We start from the raw sequence: 18910 nt of genomic DNA on the forward strand, positions 1-18910 counted from the left end.
GGAAGTTCGAGAGCCAGAAGTACAGTCCGATCATCAGTGTGTATGCCTGCACCTGCAGCATGACAGGATACAACCGAAGCAAGGAAACCGGTCAACACGGCGTGTCACGTACCCCATCAGGACTTCTAGACACACTGTGTTGCAACGGGAACTCATGAAGGAACTAATAGAGCAGGGAGTTGGCTATCAAGTCACGAGCAAGTCATGGGACCACGCGGCCGAAGCTTGTGTACGCAGCATTAGGATTATCCAAAAGCGCGAACGCAAGCGTCGAAAACGAATGAAACAACGGTTGAAAGCCCAAAACAGGGCCCACCTCCTCACCAGGCGGGGCTTCTTACAAGCAAATGAAGAAGATGCTCGTGAGGAACAGCTTGTACGACTAGGTCAGCGCCTGGAACGGACAATGGACCAACTGCGTTGGAATTTTAAGTGGATCTCCAACTGGGAGAAAGATCAATCAATTGCAGAGATTCATCACCTCCATGGAGACCGATTTCACAGAGAAATGAAGATAGCAGACAAATTTGGCTCTGAATGGAAACCAATCCTCGGAGTTGTTCATAGTACTGTTCCTCCAAACAGACTGCAGGAGGAATTCGACAAATTTGTACACATTCCTGGAGATCGGCAGATAACACCGCAACAAAATGAAGAATTAATGGCTGAAATCACGATTGATGAGGTCCTCGGAGCCATTGCCGAACTCAATCGACACAAAGCGGCCGTCCCCGATGGGTTAAACAATGACTTCTTCAAGGACGTTCAGCCGGTCCTTGCTCCAGCAATGGTAGTGATAGGAAACGAGTTACTGGCGGGAGCGGAACCGCCTCCCTCCTTCCTGGTGGGTTTGATTATTCCTCTCAGGAAGAAAGGAGACTCGGTAGATGCCATGGACTTCAGACCAATCTCACTTCTACAGACCGCGTACAAAGTCTTCATGAAAGTAATGGCGTGCAGGATGCAGAAAGTTATCGGTAAACCGATCGGCGACTCACAACAGGGATTCGTGCACGGTCGACAGATGATGAAGACTGTCATGATGATGCTGGCTGGGACCGCCACGGCTCGAGGAGAACCGGTACTCTCGGCATTGTTAAGTCGAGTTATTCTCCTTCTCGACTTCAGAAAAGCTTATGATACCGTCTCGCGGGAATTCCTGTTTCTGGCGTTACTAAAGTTTGGATTTTCAGTAGAATTTGTGAATCTCTTACGGCGGCTGCATGATGGCACAGCGGCAAGATTTCTTGTAAATGGAGAACTCTCCGAATCGCAGGCAGTTGTCTCGGGTATCCGTCAAGGTTGTCCAGTAGCCCCGTTACTGTTTATAATTGCGGCGGAAGTATTAGCACTGGCGATGAAGCAGGACACCACACTGAAAGGGCTGGAAGTCCCAGGAACAGGAGGACAGCGGCACTTATTCTCTGCGCTCGTAGATGACTCAACAGTATTCCTGCAGCATGCTCACCAGATCCCTAAAGTATTGAATATCGTAGAACGCTTCGGTCAACTCTCGGGTCTGCAGGTGCAACCAGCCAAAAGTCAGCTCATCTTCTTAAACAAGGCGATCGAAGAACACCAGTTCTTCGGCCTACCGGTCCTTCGAGGAGGTGACACCGTCCGATATTTGGGCTATCAAGTGGGCACAGGGCCGTTGACAGACATCAACTGGGCAGGCAGGATTCGCAACATCCAAAGACGGTTAGCGACGGCAACGAAGTTAAGAACAAGCATCGACCATTGGATCACCATCCTGAACGTCATTATGCATCCCTCGGTTCTATTCACAGCAGCGGCCTTCGACATGCCTAAATGGGCAGACAAGCAACTCAGGAATCTGCAAAAACAATTTCTGTGGAGGCATGCAACGGCAACAGAGAGTACCCGTCACAAGGTCGCTCCAGGCCTAGTCTTCGCACCTAAACAGGCAGGAGGAATGGGACTCGTCTCAATCCCCGTGGCGTGCAAGACCCAGAGGGTAAAACAACGATCCTCTGACTAGTCCAACGCAAAGACTCGTACTGGCAGGCGTGGAAGCATTGGATGTTCCGAGGGACATCACCTGCTTGGGAGAATACACTTACGCCCAGAAACAAGCTCACACGATCCTTGCACTCAGCGGGAGTATCACCAGGAGACAAATTACACCAGCTAGTCGGTGAATGTTTTCAACCCACCGCAGAGTTGGAAGGCGAGGCTATACTGGAATACCAGATAGCACTTAATGAACTAGAACTGGAATCGATCAGTTGGACTGCAGCGGGGACGTGGATCACCGAGCTACCATGGGAGCTCGGGTGTACACAACGCGAAATGAGTACACAAGAAGAACTCTACTGGCCGGCGTACACGTGGAATGACAACCCGTGGATTGTCGATAACCTAGGCAGAACCCTGAGTGCCAAGACGTTCAACCGAATCCAACCTTGCACGTTGGAAGAGCTTCAGATCACACGAATAAGCTCGAAAACGTACTCCCTCAGCATACCGGTCGCTGGGGAGGAGGAGCACCAACAGGCAAAGCGACGGAGGTGGGGTCTGGCGATCTTGATGAACGCCCCGGCCCTACCCATGGGAGCAACATTGGCAATTACGAAAGAGCTCACTTTACGACACCCGCCAGAACTGGAAAATGAATATCGGTGGGAGTTGCAACCGGACGGCCTTGCAATAGGCACGATCGTCGTGGGGTCGGCGGCGGGAGCCAGTATCACCTTGGAATAGCAGAGCAACGGACTAGCTTGGACTCCAGTTGGAGCAGATTACGGAAGGGAAGGCACATCAGCAGACATACGAGTGTTCCAAGCACTGGGAGCAGCAGGAAAGGTAGTCTTTTATGCTCACCCCAGCGTCCAGAGTTGTCCGTGGAATGTTCAAGAAAGTATCGCGAATAACCATGTGCTGAAAGCACTTAAGCAGCAGCCGTTTAAACGGTACCGCAATGAAGTAGAACAGCTTCAGCGACCAGTAGAGCGACTCCACGAGGTGGTAACCGGAAGCACCTGGCAACGCGCAGCGATGCACCAGACGCCAAAGCAAGTCTGGGCCCACAGAAATCAGCTTACGGAGTATCAAGTATGGGTAGCGTATCGAGTTGCGGTACGGCAGCTCAGCTTGTACCACGAAGGCAAGAAACATGACAGCAGTTGCAGAAAACCAGCAGCATGTCAAGGGCGAAAGGAAACGATGGAGCACATATTCTGGGAGTGCTCCTGCGCCCAGGCTTGTTGGGTGAAGCTCATCCAGCAGTGGACTGGGGAAGCATGGGAGCCCCAAAACATCGAGAGCTTCCAATTGAGCTGCGCGAACAGGAAAGCGCCTCCCGTAACGCCCTCATTAGTGGAGAAGATGCAGAAAACATACCCGGACGACATCAAGCACATCATACTGGAATGGAAACGCATCTGGCATATCCTGTGCACAATTTGCCTTACCAGCCTGTGGACACAGCGCAACAGGGTCGTCTTTCAACAAGCCCAGGTGACAGAGGACTCCAGTGCGACAGAATTTTGGGGGACGGCAATGCGTCAGTTGAGAGCGCTGGGGAAACGTGAATGTCGACAGCCGGAGACTCAATTGCGAGGAACTCATTTACTTCTATGCCTGCGGGTACTAGAACAAAAACCACGAGAGCACCCGAGACAGCGGGTGAGCCCCGAACAACCACTGGACTTGCAAGAGGAACCGGCGTTGCTAACCAGGCTTAGGAAGTACCAGACAGCTAGTCGTCGTTAAGACCAAATAGAATGTCTGCCTCTCTCTCTAACGCTACCCATCTATAAACCTTTGCTGGCACCACAATACATTGTGTTCGTCATTCATTGTTTGTACTGATTTTTATCTTTTGGAGAGTTTCCATGTATTGCAGTCTCGACAACCCGGTTGACAGCCTCCAACCCAGGGCATGGGATTTATAGCGCATAATATCCAATTTTTGATTATGGATGAGCTATTCGCCGATTTTGTTTACCTCGTTGCGCTTGGAAACTCATTTTCTATGGCATGTTGCTCTGCTTCTAATTTATTGTCGCAACCTTGACAATATCTCGTGGATCGCGGCAGTGACGCACCAGCCTTTCTCAGATAATACACGTATCAAAAGAAAGCAGCTGGTGCTGAATTTACATCGCTAACGAACCGTGCCTGACCTCGCAAGCTTCAAAAGAACCTGGGAGCATGTCAGATGTTGAAAAGACTGGGGCCAGCGGATTTACCTTGCTCGGGCATCCTGGCAAGGCATAGCCGCTTCCTTGCGTGTTGTCGCTGTCGGTGCGATTAACAAAGGTCATCGCACCAACAAAAACGATGGCTTCCGCCTCACCCTCATAGCCATCGGCATTTACCTCAGTGCCATCGTCTTACTGCTGTCCAATGACGTCTGGCCCAGCCCATAAGCATCTTAGTGCTGCTGTGCCACGGCCTTCGGGTTGACAGCTCCATAACCGAATTTTTCAGGATCCCCCTCTACAGTGACAGAATCCTCCGTAGCAACACCATCATCCCACCAGTGAACATGCCCCCCACCATGGCGACATAAACTAGTGAATAAATCATCCACTAAAGTGTCCCTGGCTTTCTCAACAGGAGCGTCCGGCTATTCATCCGACTCTCATAAGCTAATGAAGGTATGCAATCGCGCTACCAAACCACCCCGAGCCACCTCAACCACAACGTCACCCCACGCGCATACCAAACGGTGTACTCGTTTCACATTGCGCACCATAAACCCCTCAAACTATGATCGACTATTACTGGATTCTTTCCGGATTGTCTAAAGACATCAAACACATCGGGCTTTCGAACAATTCTCTCATCGATTAGACGGGATTAAAAGGCCCCAAACCTTTCCGTACCCCTGACGCTTGATGAATACCACATCACCACCTGGGCATTGCACAGGAGCGCCTTCTCGACTATGTCGACAACCAAAACGTCGGCCCAGACTGGAGTCAGCTTCGAACAGTGTCAAAGGTTTCCGGTGAATTATATGTTTCAATGGGAACGACACTTGCTAGTCGACGTGAGCAAATGAAGTGTGTTATAGAAATGTGAATTTGTTTCGAACCTCTCCAGGTGAACCTGTTTCGAGGTGTCGTAGAATGTGAAACAGTAGGTTCAGCTGTTAACGGCTTTCTGAAGAGTGCAAAAGAGAGAAGTCATTACAGATCGTGCATATACCGTACTATATGAGACTATAATATTCTGCACGAATCTCCAAATAAAAACGCTTGTGAAATTTATTACAGCGCAAGCGTGTCATATGCTGGGCTTTTCCTTCTCTTTTACCATGTCGCACGCTACCCATACAACATGCAATGCACAATCCCAGGAACATAATTCGTAAAAAGTGCCAGGTACCGTATAATTGTGAATACCACGGTTTGTTACATATATTTACCCGTTGATGTTACACTAAAACAAACTCGTGCGCAGCGGATTACATGTCTGCCGGCGACTGCAATTGCGCTGAAGGTACGGCAGACATTTATCTATCACTGAGAAAAACGACCTGCGTGTTAAAAAATTTCAAGCCGAAGGCCGAATGACCTCTTCATAGACACCACGTCATAGAAGAAGAGGGATGATTTCTAGTTCTTGAAAAAGCCACTTAGCTTTATTGCTTATTTGTTTGTATCGCTGCAAACTTAGATTTGGACTGTTTGCTACTGTCAAATGCATCATGCTTCTGGTCTTATGACGACACAAGGGTGGCCCCCATTTTTGTGCAAGGCCTTTTGGAGCACTGCCGCAATGGGCTACATGCTTTCTAAAGCGTGATGACCTAGCCATTCGGCGCATCATACGTTGCGGAACCGAGCGAAGCATGAATCGCAAGATACTATTATTTCAATAAGATTTAATAATTGTTCTAAGCTTCTGCTTGGTTTTAGAGTGTAGACGAAACGTCCATTCGCGCGGTTCACGCTGCTGTACTCTAGTTTCTGATAAAAGGTGTGAACCAGCAACGGGAGCTTGTTTTGACGGTCCCTTTAAAGCTTGGCATTGACTACATGGGAGCATGTAGCGTCAGTGTAGTTTAAGGAACCTCTGTAAACAGTTTAAGCTGTACGCTGCTGCTTAGTGCATCAACAACGGGGGTTAAGAACCCTCCATATACTATTTCAACAGCATCCCTGGTACGAAGGTACGGACTGAGGTGAACTCGGAGACATTCGGCTCACCAAAATGTGTGCATGCTGTCTATCGCAAAGCGGGAACGTATCACAAAGCGTGCTGCTTCACGTGGCGGCGCAGCCTGCTCAGTCGTGTGAATATCGACTTAGAATGAGCTCCAATATTGAAAATGCGAAATGGTATAAACTTGAGTGATAATCCTATTAACTAATGCATTTGCGTGTCTATCGATCATGTCACCTCCTTGTGGCGACAGATAGGCTACACAGGCTCATTTCAGAATTTTTGATATGGGTATATATTTAAATCATGTCAGGTAGTTAATAAATTTTCGGTTGTAGGAAATTACCTTACCCCGGTGAATTTTGCCCTAGGATATAGGACAAAAATCAGTGATTATGTGGGAAACATAACGTCTTTTGTCCTAGCACGCCCGTGGTAGAAAATAATGACTTGTAAGAGAGGTTTCTCATGGCTGAAAATGCTTGATGACTTTGATGCCGTAGTAGGGCTTCAGGTTGCACATCCTCAGGATAGGTAAAATACCCGACTTTGCATACATGACCACAATAGCTTGTTCTACCCAGCAGCATTGTCATAAGAGTGCAGCAAACGTTTGATCATTTATTATGACCTACGACAGCCATAACCGGGGTTAAAAAAGGGACCATAAGAGAATTTTAGATTTAAAGGCAGGAATAAATTGGTTACATACTCAATCACTCAAACCCCGCAAAAGTTACCTTAATTATTCGGAGGGCTGGCTTAGGATAGATGGGACGAATTTAAAATGAAATGCCCCCTGAAAGATGATACGCGTGAAGTCAATCGATTTTTAAAGAGATGGCTGTAAAATATTTTAACAGCCTTCATTGCAGCATCAACGATGCCACACAACTCGACAATTATCAATGACGCCTTAGCAGAGATCGCTGCGGTATCCCAAACTAAGGGGCAAACGAGCCCCTAACTGGACAACTAAACGGTTAGGCGTCAGAATAGTTTGCTGTAAGTGCAGCTTTTGTGTTGCTTCAGCTTGCACGAAGTAAATGTCATTACAATAGCAGACAACAACCTTTCTCAAGCTAAGCTTTAGGAATCAGGATATCCTTGATAGGTTCGCGTCTTAGAGCGGTAAGAACTTGGACTGTTTTTCGGAAGCCCCATTAATGGTACATACTTTTTTTTAACCAAAATTACAAAAACAAATATGAAGAGGCCAATTGGAAGCTAGTCGCAGCACCCCTCCCTTGGCATGCCTGGGGGCAGTGCAGAAATCGCCTGAAACACTCGTGAAGTGGGTACAAGGTAAGACGAAAGCCCACATTACTACTCGTTTTTAGAATATCCAATTCTTTCTGTGACTTTTAGAAACGGCTACTGGTAATAAAAGGAATCAAAGCATTCAGAGTACTGGAATCGCTTGGTCGATTGCCTTGGGCATTATCCCGGTTTGAGAGGTCTCGCTGTTGGTGGGTCTCATCTGGAAATGCCCGAGGTGCGGGTAGCCCCCCTCGTAATATCGGTGCCGAAGCAACGCTACCTCGCAAAGCAAACAAGGAAATATGTCAAAAGCCATGCGGCTAATATACCCGTCATGCGCACTTGCGACTTCATTGATCATTACTTACCAAATAAAGCCTAAACGTAGAGCACCAGCTACCACTTTTCCAATCAAGAGACGCGCTTGTTTGTGTTGAAAGTAATTTAGTTTCTTAGCTAACCCTTTGGGCATAACAGCACCTAAGGCACTCTTAAAGTGATTTTGCAAAGGAAGGCACCGAATTAGGTCGTCAAAGGACGCCTGGTGCCCTTTTTTTTGCAAAAGCTCGACTGATTCTGCTCCGTCTATAAAAACATACGACAAGCTGAGCGATTCGTAATCCAGCACACTGTAATTAAGTTGTATTCCTACATCATGATACATCATCAATCTATCTTCAATGATTTGTTTCAAGAAATGGTACCAAACATATACAGCGATCTCGCTTAAAGGCGCATGGGGCGCTTTTACGGAAATTGATATATTATATGTGTATTGTTTACTCAAGATAAGTATATCACGAATCGGTTAAAATGTGGTTCTAGCTAGCTGCACTTTTCATTCACCACACAGTTATCGTAAGCAAAAACCTCTCGTGATCGCCCCAAATCGTAACTCGCACTTATGCGTCTCGCATGTAAATAACCCCCCTCCGAGTCGTGCTGCATAATTTCGTCTTCGGTAGAGTTTTCATCTTCGTCATCACATAGTATGTCGGTCAGGGCGGGTAACGAGTCGTTTTCGTGACGAATCCAAAACATTGCAAAGCAATACATGCTCCAACGGCTACAAGCACCTGCTCGCTATGATTATCAAGCCTCCTGCCGAAACGTTTTGAAAACAAAAAACATTTTAGAGCTCCGAAACCAGATTCAACAGCCAAACGTGTCCGCGAATGTTTGTAGCTGTGGATTCTATCTCATTTGAAATTCTGGCATCATGCTCAAAGGGGGTTAGTTAATATGCACGCAGCATGTATCCTCCATTACCGAGAAAGTGGTGATTTCTGGGTAGAATAGGCTTCACATTCAGCCCGGTCCAACTACTTGACCAAACGGTACAGTCGCTAGACCTTCCATTAGAATTTAAAAATTCCATAACTTTGTTTTGCTGTCGCCAATGTCTTGCACATTACATGTATACGCAGTACGACCCCTCCGGTAATACCAGCCCCAAGCGCTGGAAGAACATACCCGCTTGATAAGGGTGTCATCAAAGGCAATAGCAACCCGTTTAGAGTCAGCAACTCCTGTAAATTCAATAGAAACAGTGTTACAGGCTCGTTCAGCACCCGGGGAGCGAGCCAACTTTTCCCATCGTGGTAGCGGAGCTGGCAAACACTAAAGTACGATCGTGAGACAGTCACCACACTAACGTCACATTGACCGGCATCATCGGCGAGAGGTTAACAAGAGCCTAAGTTCCGAAGCGTCAATCCAAGCTTTGTTTCTAACGTGTGACGAGTCCCAATAACTTTGGAAGCATGCCCATCATAACCGCCCATCGGCTGCAAGGATAGCTCACTGCGTGTTTAAAATATGGGCAACACATTCGAAATACACGTCTAAACAATTTGTCGGAAGCCGAGTAAGTATATATGAGGTAGTTGCTCGCCATGATAAGTTCCCGAATCTGCTCCTTACGAAAGATGCGGCCGTCCACACATGACAGTGAGCGCTGCAAGAAGAATAACCATAATTATTATTTAATCATCTATAATATGGACTACTCCAGACGTGACACAGCTCGGCCTTTGTCTCCTCTGCTGTCACAGCCACGGGCAGGTACGGGCAGCGCGAGCACGGGCTCTTCGTCCGTCTCCTCCATTGACGGTCAGCGTTGGCACGGGCTCTTCGGTTGCCTTCTCCGCCGACACAGTCACGGTCAGCACGGACTCAGACACGGACTCTTCCGTTGTCCCTTCCGCTATTATAACCCCGCAATTATTGGTCAGCTCCTTCGCTGTCACTTGCTCGAACAGCTCGGGCACGGCGCCACAGTAACACTGCTGATTGTGTGATCGACAGCAGTTGAACCTATGCACACCGCTGTTCTCTGCTAGAGGTATAAGAAAACAGTTTCACTTGTACGAGGTTTTTTACTTGACTTATCCCTGCCTTCGAATAAAACACCCCGCAACGGACTCAAAACTCTCGAAAAGCAAACAATCTAAGACACATTGTTGTAATAAGCCTCTTAGCAACTTATGACAAGATAGCATACGAAAGCAGATAATTGAATTAAGAGAGCCCTGAGATCATTACACGTCTTAGCGACAGTGCTTCTAGTGACGGGAGGGCACGGAAGGGGGAAACAAGCTTAGTTCGAATGGACATCTTTTGCAAAACGAAAGCGACATTAGGACTTTAAATTACGAACGATACGCTTTCGCTGTACACAATTACGTCTTCAAAATTTCATTCATCTCGCATTGCGTGGTCTCCCTCCAATGTACTTTTGCCCTGTATTACTGCTTATAGCTATTCTTATGGGCTTACAGGCTGGATTGGGGGTATTAAAGGGAATGCAAGTCTTCTGAAAAGGCAATCCATATTTTTTAAATCCTGTTTGGTTGATATAAACCTTCTTGATTTTGCGCAACTGAAAACGCGTTCGGATGATCTCGGGTTGCTTTGCGCTATATATACCTAAGCGCCGCTCGAATGAATACATTTTTAGTTTTATTAATGAGACATTTATCTCAGCTTGAAAACGGTCAAAACTCGGATGGGTATGCGAAGCTCCCAGACATTCCACTAAAGGCGGCTCACCTACTTAATGACAAAAACTACGGCAACTGTTTATACTTTCCAGCCCCAGGGCTTTAGTACGAATAGGCGTTGTTAAATAACCGATCGACTCCCGGTTTAGGTTACTAGATTTCTCAATTATCATGAAGCTACAGCTTAGACTCTACCGAATGCTTATAAAGGGTTAGCACTTACTAAACATCATATCAAGCAAAAAAGAGTGTCGCGTCTCTAGCGACACCAAAAGCAAGTTCACCAAATACAAGGATACAATGTCCGGCTTCACCGTGAGGCTTGTGATCTTTGAGGCATACGCACATATTTAGCAAATATATTCTGGTGCGGCTTGCTAGGAGCAGGTCTCCAATTCTGCTACATTCGAAATGTCTTTCAACAAGCTTAGCCCTATTGATGTCGACCACTTAAAAACTACGCATTGTGAAGCAATTAATAAGACAACACCTCCAGGTTTGTATTTCACAAGCATAACGTTTGTCGGGATGAGTATATCCAATCGCCAATGTTTGATCTAGGTAGCCGGTAGCCGCAGCGGTCGCATGCACGCGTACCCCCTATCAGCTGATCAATACATTCTTCCTGTAACAACATATGTTTTGTGACCGCAAATCATGCCCACGCTGCATCATTCTCGCATCAGACGTTAGCTACGGTAGCGTTATGGCACCATGTCGAGCGAGATTGATAAGTGTTTTACACCGCTGCATTTGCCCAGAATACCTCTTCAGCTATACGGCTAGCCAATACTCCTTCAAAATCTCTGAGCCAGATTCAGCCCAAGGCTGATGCGGAGCGATTCTCGAACGAACGGGCAATTCGCGCTACAGCGTGAGACCACAATTCGATTGGCGAGAGCTTGGTGACGGGTCAGGAATCCAACAGAACACAGGCGGATCCGTCGTCTCAACTGTTTGCGTGTGATTGCGGGTCAACGGGGAGCTGTCTGCCCGTTCGGGTGGACGCACGCCTTGTCGTTTCCGGAGAAGAGTACAATAATTGCGCATAGCGTCCTAGTTAGTAGGCGTTCACAGAAGTACGCCGAATTATGCTGAACGTTGGGCGAAACGAAAGGTAGGCAGCTACTTCTTTTTTCCACATCCTTATCGTTTACGAGGATTTCCTCGCTCTCGAAACTCTACTTTTTCTGAGCTACCCGCGTTTCTTCTCCTGACAAGTTTCTTTTACTGGTACGATAGAAGCATTTTCCTTATCAAGGGGTGCCTTCGACGTCCACAATCGCTTCCTCGACTAGCCCATAGTACATCATCTGTATGCACTCTGTGACATCCACGCAGATATCTGAACAATTGCAATCAAAATGGCCCACCACTGAGGTTTTGTTTTTTACTAAAAAAAACGGCCTGTATTTTTGCACAGTGCATCATTGTGGTTTCGGTTGTTCTGCTCTTTCTTCTCCATAAACCATGGTTCGCTTTCTGGCATCTGTTATTTTCTATTCGTCATGAAATGCGGCACCATCGTGAAATTACTAATGCCGAATTTTTTTGTTGTACCAATTGCGTATCGATTGTTTTTTGATGCGGCGATTGCTTCACCTCAGACATTTGCAGGCTAATTGAAGTTCATGTTTACCACAGGATATTATTCAGCGGTTCGTATCAATGAGGGTCGATTCAGCAATGAAAGAAATACTATCGAGTGTCATCGACGTCGACGTATTCGCATGGAATGCGACACAAACGTTGTGTGACTTGTGCATGTGATGAATCTGATAGATTAATTTAGGGATAGCATTTTTTAAAGTTGTATTAGGGTATGACATGACTTAAGGTATGATAGTTTTTGCTCTGATCGAAACGTCAGACACCACGGAAGTACCGACCAAACTGGATCAGACGTAAAAAAAGTTTCTTGTTATTAATTGGATTAGTACTAATAACGCTATGCGAGTTGGGGAAGGGTGGACAAGCTCAGTTCCTATACGCAAATAACATCCGAAAACCGGGCAGATTCCGCTGCAATCAAATGCCATTACGCCATACTATTAAATAAACCATGTTGCTTGAAGTCTTTAAAGTGGGTCTCACTAATGCCGATATCGCTTCTGTTGATGCCATCTTCGTTACTTAACTCATCTGAATCCGGCTGACTGGGAGCACCGCTGCTTTCGGCGTTGCATTCGCTAACGTCGTAAGATTCATCCTCACTATGAATGACATCAACGTGCGATAGATCAGCTGCCTTTGGAAGTTCAAACTTTGGGAGAACGTAAAATTGGTTTTACGAAGGCATATGCTTGCGTGCATCTGTGGGGCTTAGTCGATGGATATATCGTGGCAAACGTCGGCATGGCTGGATGCGCTTAAAACGTTGCGCTAAGCTTCCAATTATAGCGCTCAACCGGGTTATTGTTTTTGTTTTTTAGACACCGGCGTTTCCTCCAGACCATGGGTGTTGCACCCATGAATTGAATAACACTCGATACACGTCTTCCCAGATTAAGACCTGAATATTCTCCGTTTTCTTTTCGTGTAATGGTACACCAGTCGAGCGCCTCTTGTCTTGATCTCTGCTTCCCCCCACGTAATTCCACGACCCATAACTTGGTCATGCCAATCACGATTAGCTTATCTTAGATATCATTGGGCATTGCGACGGGCACTTGATTATACAAGACATGCAGATTTTCATCTTTCGGCGCCACGCCTGCTTCAAGTGAAATAGACACCCGAAATCTGCTGCGTTGGGAAACTGGGCTTGCACAGCTAGCTCGTCGTCATCATGGCAGAAGACGGTGCACGTGCTCTGTTTGTGTCCGTAGTTTACGTTTTGTGCTGCAAAAGCGAGCCGGAAACTGACTGGATGGTTTTGGACCAAATTATTAAGAGTACTGATATTAATATGCAACCTCCCAAAGTCGTTTTTGACTTTGGGTCGAGCTAAATCCAGTCTGAATTCAGTTGGAACACATCTAAACATCCCATCGCTGAATAGCGCAACGCTATGCGAATAGATAGCTTCCAATATAGTGGGGTGCGCCCACTCGACTTATCGGCTTGGCTTGGGTTTTGCTTTCTTGCTCGGGTCACCGAGTGAAACTGGTAGAACGGCAGTCTAGTTCGCGATATTATCGATAAAGGCTGGGCTTTGTGCGTAATTGGACCATGTACACTCGATGACATGCCCTTAAGTTAACCCCTCCACAACGCGGTCGTCGTCCACGGCATAAGCTTTCTAACAGACGTTCCTCCAAATGTCATTGGCTGACATCCCGATCTCTGCTGTTGCCAGTCTGTAATTATCGCGTTCATTGAGGCTTTTACACTCACTTTATGCTCGAGTGCTCTGATAGCAGTAGGGCATGTGTGTGCTCCGATTAAAACTAGGGCACGTGCTGGCTTCTTTAGCACTAGCTTCGCCGAGCATTTTGTTTTACGATTCGAGAGCCACGGATCTTATAAGGAGGTTTAGGAGCTGCGTATGACATTGCTACTGTGACACCTGCATTTCCGCCTGTACCAAAGATCGTTGGATGGGATCGTTGTCGTTCAAGGCTTCTAAATGCTTTTCTGGGTCGTCCGAGTTGTTTTCGGGTGGTGTCGGCCTCTTTTGGCTTCTTTGGTATGTTCAATAGGGTTATTGAATGACAAGAGGTTGCTGTAGAGAGCTTAGTTGCGCTATGCGAAATGCAGGTGGGCTTATCGGTAGCGTTGCCAATGTAGCCAGCTGTAGTTTCACAGCTTGGTTGATGTCCACGAAGATAAGGTAGAGCTGGCATTGACGTGTATCTTCAATGGATGGCACAGGACACGCAACTCCGGGTCTGTTGCCATGCGTCATTTGTCCCCGACGTGTCGGGCCATACGATTCGCGCCAATCGGACGTAATACGACTCGTACGCGGTTGATAGCACAAACGCGGACAATTACGGCTTTGGCTACGATTCATATCAAAAGCCTGGATAGTACCAACACGATGACGAACAAGTTCCCAGGCCTAATCTGTGCTATGGCTGAATACGACTAATAATAAGCTAACCATTGGCAGACTTACTGAAAAACGAATCTCGGTGAAAGAAGGAGGGCGACTGTGAAAAGTGTGTCTTCTTTAAGTCACCAGCGTGGCAAAAAGAGAGGCCTACCGACATGACTCCAAAGATGTTAAAGTCAAAGCGGCTCCCTTTTCAGCTGAAAGTGCACGAGAAAGCACAAGTATTGCTACCTGTTTAAGTTTTTTTTGTTTAAATACACACCTTTACTTGAATTCACGGGTTTTGTCATCCAGTTAAAGCCTTTTCAGCGACTTTTGGAAAGCTCTTGAGAGCAGGTATGTGCTATCCGATTCGGATCGTTTTGGATAAATAGTACCGATTGACTTGAGGTTAAAGCGAGTGTCTTTATCTACCTACACGTAATTGTAGTGTTTCTTTCGCGCCTCTCCGCGCGTACCGTTGGAAGGGCAGAGCAATTGCAACCACCTACAGATCATTTTAATGCCTTTGTCGGGGAGGTGCAAGCAGAATTAAAAAAAAGTACTTTACACCAGGGAAGGGAAAAAATAAATTGGTTTATCCGCCGGAAAAAATTGCAATCAAAATGCTATATTGCAGGTACCGATGAGATTGCAATATAAACTGCAAAAAACCCTGCAATACTCAGCTGCACTAAGTAATCGCGATTAACACTTGCTCACCATCGTGTGACTTCCTTATCGCTTTGGCAACAAGACGTGAGTCCCAGAAATCCTGGTTTACCTTGAGAAACATAATGGCTTCGAACATGCCAGGAGTCAGGCGGGATCGGCGGTCCGTCATCACGTATTTAGCTGCACTAAACAACCTCTCAACTGCTACGGATGATCCTTTCATGAAGCTGAGGTTCTCATATGCCGTTGTCTTAGTCATTTTCAGGCGCTTGCGCTCTTGTATCTGGTGGTAGTAGTTGACTATTTCGCCGTGTACAATGCGTCTAGACGGGGGGGGGCTGTTTTAACTTCAAACTGCTTTATAGCAGCTTTCTCTCTGGTTGACAAATCTCCTGTGGTGTCGTTAAGGACCTTCGTTATTGCTGCTCCGAAGACAGGATCGTGCACAATGGAGGCGTCTTGTGCACGGTGATGGCTCATCGCCGGATAGTCCTCCAGAATAGCGTCGAAAGTCCCGCGAGCAGAAGCCACGGTGACATTCTTGTCTCGGAGGCCGACACGTAGTGTCGAAGTAGTACTTGATCGACGCAGGCATTCCGTCACGTCTGGCTTTTTTTTTTTAGAGAGCCATTGTAGAGATTGGTGAGGTACACACAGGAAGTGTTTGTGCTTCTGCGACTGAGAGGATTCAGGAATGAAACGTTTGGTGCACTTTTGAGAAATAACATATTCCGCAGGTAGCCTAGTAATCTCTTCCGCAAACGCTATACCTTAAACTAGAAAATTTGGACGGCCAAGACCTCGAAGGAAGATCTAACTTCAAGGTAGACTTCAAGATACTTCGTACTTAACGCTAGATTATTGCAATGTGAATATTGCAATTAAAATACCCGATTGCATGCCTCCCCAAAATTGCAATATTAAACTGCACCTGAAGAGCCAACAGCAATGCATACTGCAATGGAGGATTATCGAAAAAAATCGATGCAAATTAGATTTTTTTTCCTTTTTTTCCTGCCTGCTTTACACTTGTAAGCGTAAGTACCGGTTCCGAGTACCAGACATCGCTAGCGTCGAGTGTTAAAGTGTTTCAGCTACCCCAAAATAGCTAAGCACCTATAGAAGCGCATGAGCGTCGAACTCAACTAGGGTACCGTGCCTTGGGGAATTGAGTGCAGCCTATAACTTCGTATAGCTTTGTACCATGACAGGGGTACCTGGCCACCAAGTATCGTTTCGTTGAATAACCAACAGATCCGTTACGCGACAAAGAATGACAAGGCCGTTAGGGATTCGTAGTTTGGTCATTACAAATGGATCTTTCACAGCCGCGGCTCATAGCCCTTGATCCTCCTCTCCAACAAGCAGAGGTGGAGTCCACGTGCTGGCGTAGCGGCTTCAGTTACTGTTTGCTGATGGCGAACAAACTGCAGCTGTTTTAGGGAACGATCTTTGTGAAATAAAGGTGGCAACCCTCCAAATATTATGGTTTTCCTGCAAACCGGAGAAAGTGGGAGTGTTTACATTACCGTATTGCCGTAGTCGTAAGCGTCACTTAAATGGCAGGCCTGTTTAATAATGGAAACCAGTATCTGAAACAGCTGGTGGGACCCCGAGCTCCTACATAAAAAATGTTGGTATCTGTAATTATTTATTTGCTGTGGGTGAATACCGGCATCATCCGTTCTTTACTGACTGTCGCTTATTACTGACAAACGATTTTAGCCAATCAAATACCGCTACCGCAGTCCCTCACTCGTAACTGACAACACATAAAATGGGGACGGGAAAACATAAATCGGCTTTGCGCCACTCACTTCTCAAGATGCCACCGGGGCGCCACCGCGCCTCTGTTACTGCAGCCGAAAAGCTAGCAGCGCTCAATACCTGGCGGCAGTGCAACAACATCAATGCTGTTATGGCAGCTTTCTATAGTGATCTAGATGCGTTTGCGCAAGAGCAGCGTTGTATCAGTGACGCGATAAGCGCAAAAGTATCGAATTAGCGTGCAAGACGGCTCGAGGACGAGCTGCTCGAATAATCAATGCACTTTCTCGTGATTCACAACGCGCGGCAAACATCACCTTTTTTTACCCTTGTTTTGTACCCAAACATGCTTGTCAGTAAAAAGCGGAGGATGCCGGTAACAGTACTTGTAAAAACCCTACATTTCGCTTGAGATGTCTCCGTCAAAACCAGCAGTTGCTGTAGCTCCAGCATTTCTCACAGAACTCATTTCTGGCAAGGTTTACCCTTTGAACCTCATGCCTCGCCGCTCTGGATGTAGATGTGAGATCACTTAGGCAACAAAACTGACGAAAGAAAGGCCAAGAAAGGAATTTCGCGGCTTACTCACGTGCTATAGGGCTCTTTGAATAATAGAAAGTGATCAAAATACGCGCCGACTGGGATTCCTTGGGTACCAACCAAGGCGAAAAAAAGTGGCAGCAGTCTGAAGATGTAGTGCTTCAGCTGCTACAACAATGCCTCTCGGAGCGCGTGATTAGAGCCATTATTCCTGTTTGAGGCTACCGCGTTGGTAGACTGAGGAATGTTCTAGCTTCAGAAATTGAAACACTTCATACCAGACGAGAACAACATCCGCCCTGGCATGCATTCTCAGAGGAATATCTTACTCGCTTTAAATCGCACTGCGCAACAGTGCGATTTTTTAAAGCGAGTAAGATTTTCCGCAGCACGAATACTGGATGATGGCTTTCTCTGTGCCCACCGTCGACCACGCCAATACTTTACAGAGCCAAACCTGACATGGACTGTCGTACATGCACGATATGGGGAGGATAAAGTTCGTATTGAACTGGATGTTACGACTCTGAGAAAATATCAATTTCTTCAGTATGTTAATTTTCATTCCCTGTTGTTCGCCTAACTTGGACAGCGGACGATATTTGTGACTGCTGTGTAAGATTGGGTATTTGGCTATAGCAACCTGATATATCCGGAAAAAAGGGATTCCGTCCATTGGAAAAGCGGACACACTTCAATGAGGCCATTGCCAGGGACCGGTTCATATCCTCTTTGCTAACCATTATGCGGCTATGCATGTTCCTGAAATGTATCTACCTAAGCAAATAAATCCTGACGCCTTCGACGACCAAGATGGCGAGTATTGTACTACTAGCGAAAATGGATCCGAGTCCCAAGTACAAATCCGTGTCGCATTCAGATTCAAGCTGAAAAATTCGGAGGGTAAATCTCACTGCCATATTACGGTCATTGTCGTCCATCTGCAGATTACTTCGATTGAAACTTGATGATTCAGAGCTTCGTGGTTGGAGATATGACACGTGGCCAGAATAACGTGTACGTTTATGGTGAACGCGGCCAAGCGAAAAAAAAGCAGACGCGCCGTGTAGCCTGAGACTTATGTAGCATCTCTCGATAGTTCAAATCGATGCTCGACGTGTTGTCCCTGCAGCTGATATCAGCCTTAGCACTCTAGACAATTGCGTGGGGCAATAAAAATCAAAGGTGGTTTTGATGTTTTTTGCTCTGCTGTCGGACATTTCCGTACAAGAAAGTGGTATCCTATATCTTGCTTCCTGGTCATTCGCATAGTATCGACCAATCGCGTGGTTGCGTGGTGTCGTAAAGCTATGCTAGGGGAGAACGTTAGCACAATATTCGATTTTGTCGCTAAAATCAACACTATAAAGAGCGTGGCCGGATTATTTCTCGACCACACTAACAATTTCCATCCATTTTTCATTGGTCGGGGATCTCTGCTTAGCGAGCAGCATGTATGAACAGAAACTTGCGAGGAAGTTTGAGATAAAAAAATCGCTGGTCTAGCGATCATCCCGGAGTGCATAAACGGTTTTGTACTTATAGTATTCAG

The 18910-nt window shown here is 46.5% G+C and overlaps 1 protein-coding gene across 1 annotated transcript; it reads left to right on the forward strand.

Moving 5' to 3' along the window:
- Window positions 1-3018: 3018 nt before the first annotated feature.
- Window positions 3019-3735, forward strand: PITG_01197 (uncharacterized protein; the record flags this gene model as incomplete). Its single annotated transcript, XM_002907827.1, has 1 exon — window positions 3019-3735. One exon carries the CDS (start codon window positions 3019-3021, stop codon window positions 3733-3735), a length of 717 nt encoding a protein of 238 aa, XP_002907873.1.
- Window positions 3736-18910: the final 15175 nt, after the last annotated feature.

Source organism: Phytophthora infestans, genomic scaffold, assembly GCF_000142945.1.
Source record: "Phytophthora infestans T30-4 supercont1.2 genomic scaffold, whole genome shotgun sequence".
In the NCBI taxonomy this organism is placed as follows: domain Eukaryota; phylum Oomycota; class Peronosporomycetes; order Peronosporales; family Peronosporaceae; genus Phytophthora; species Phytophthora infestans.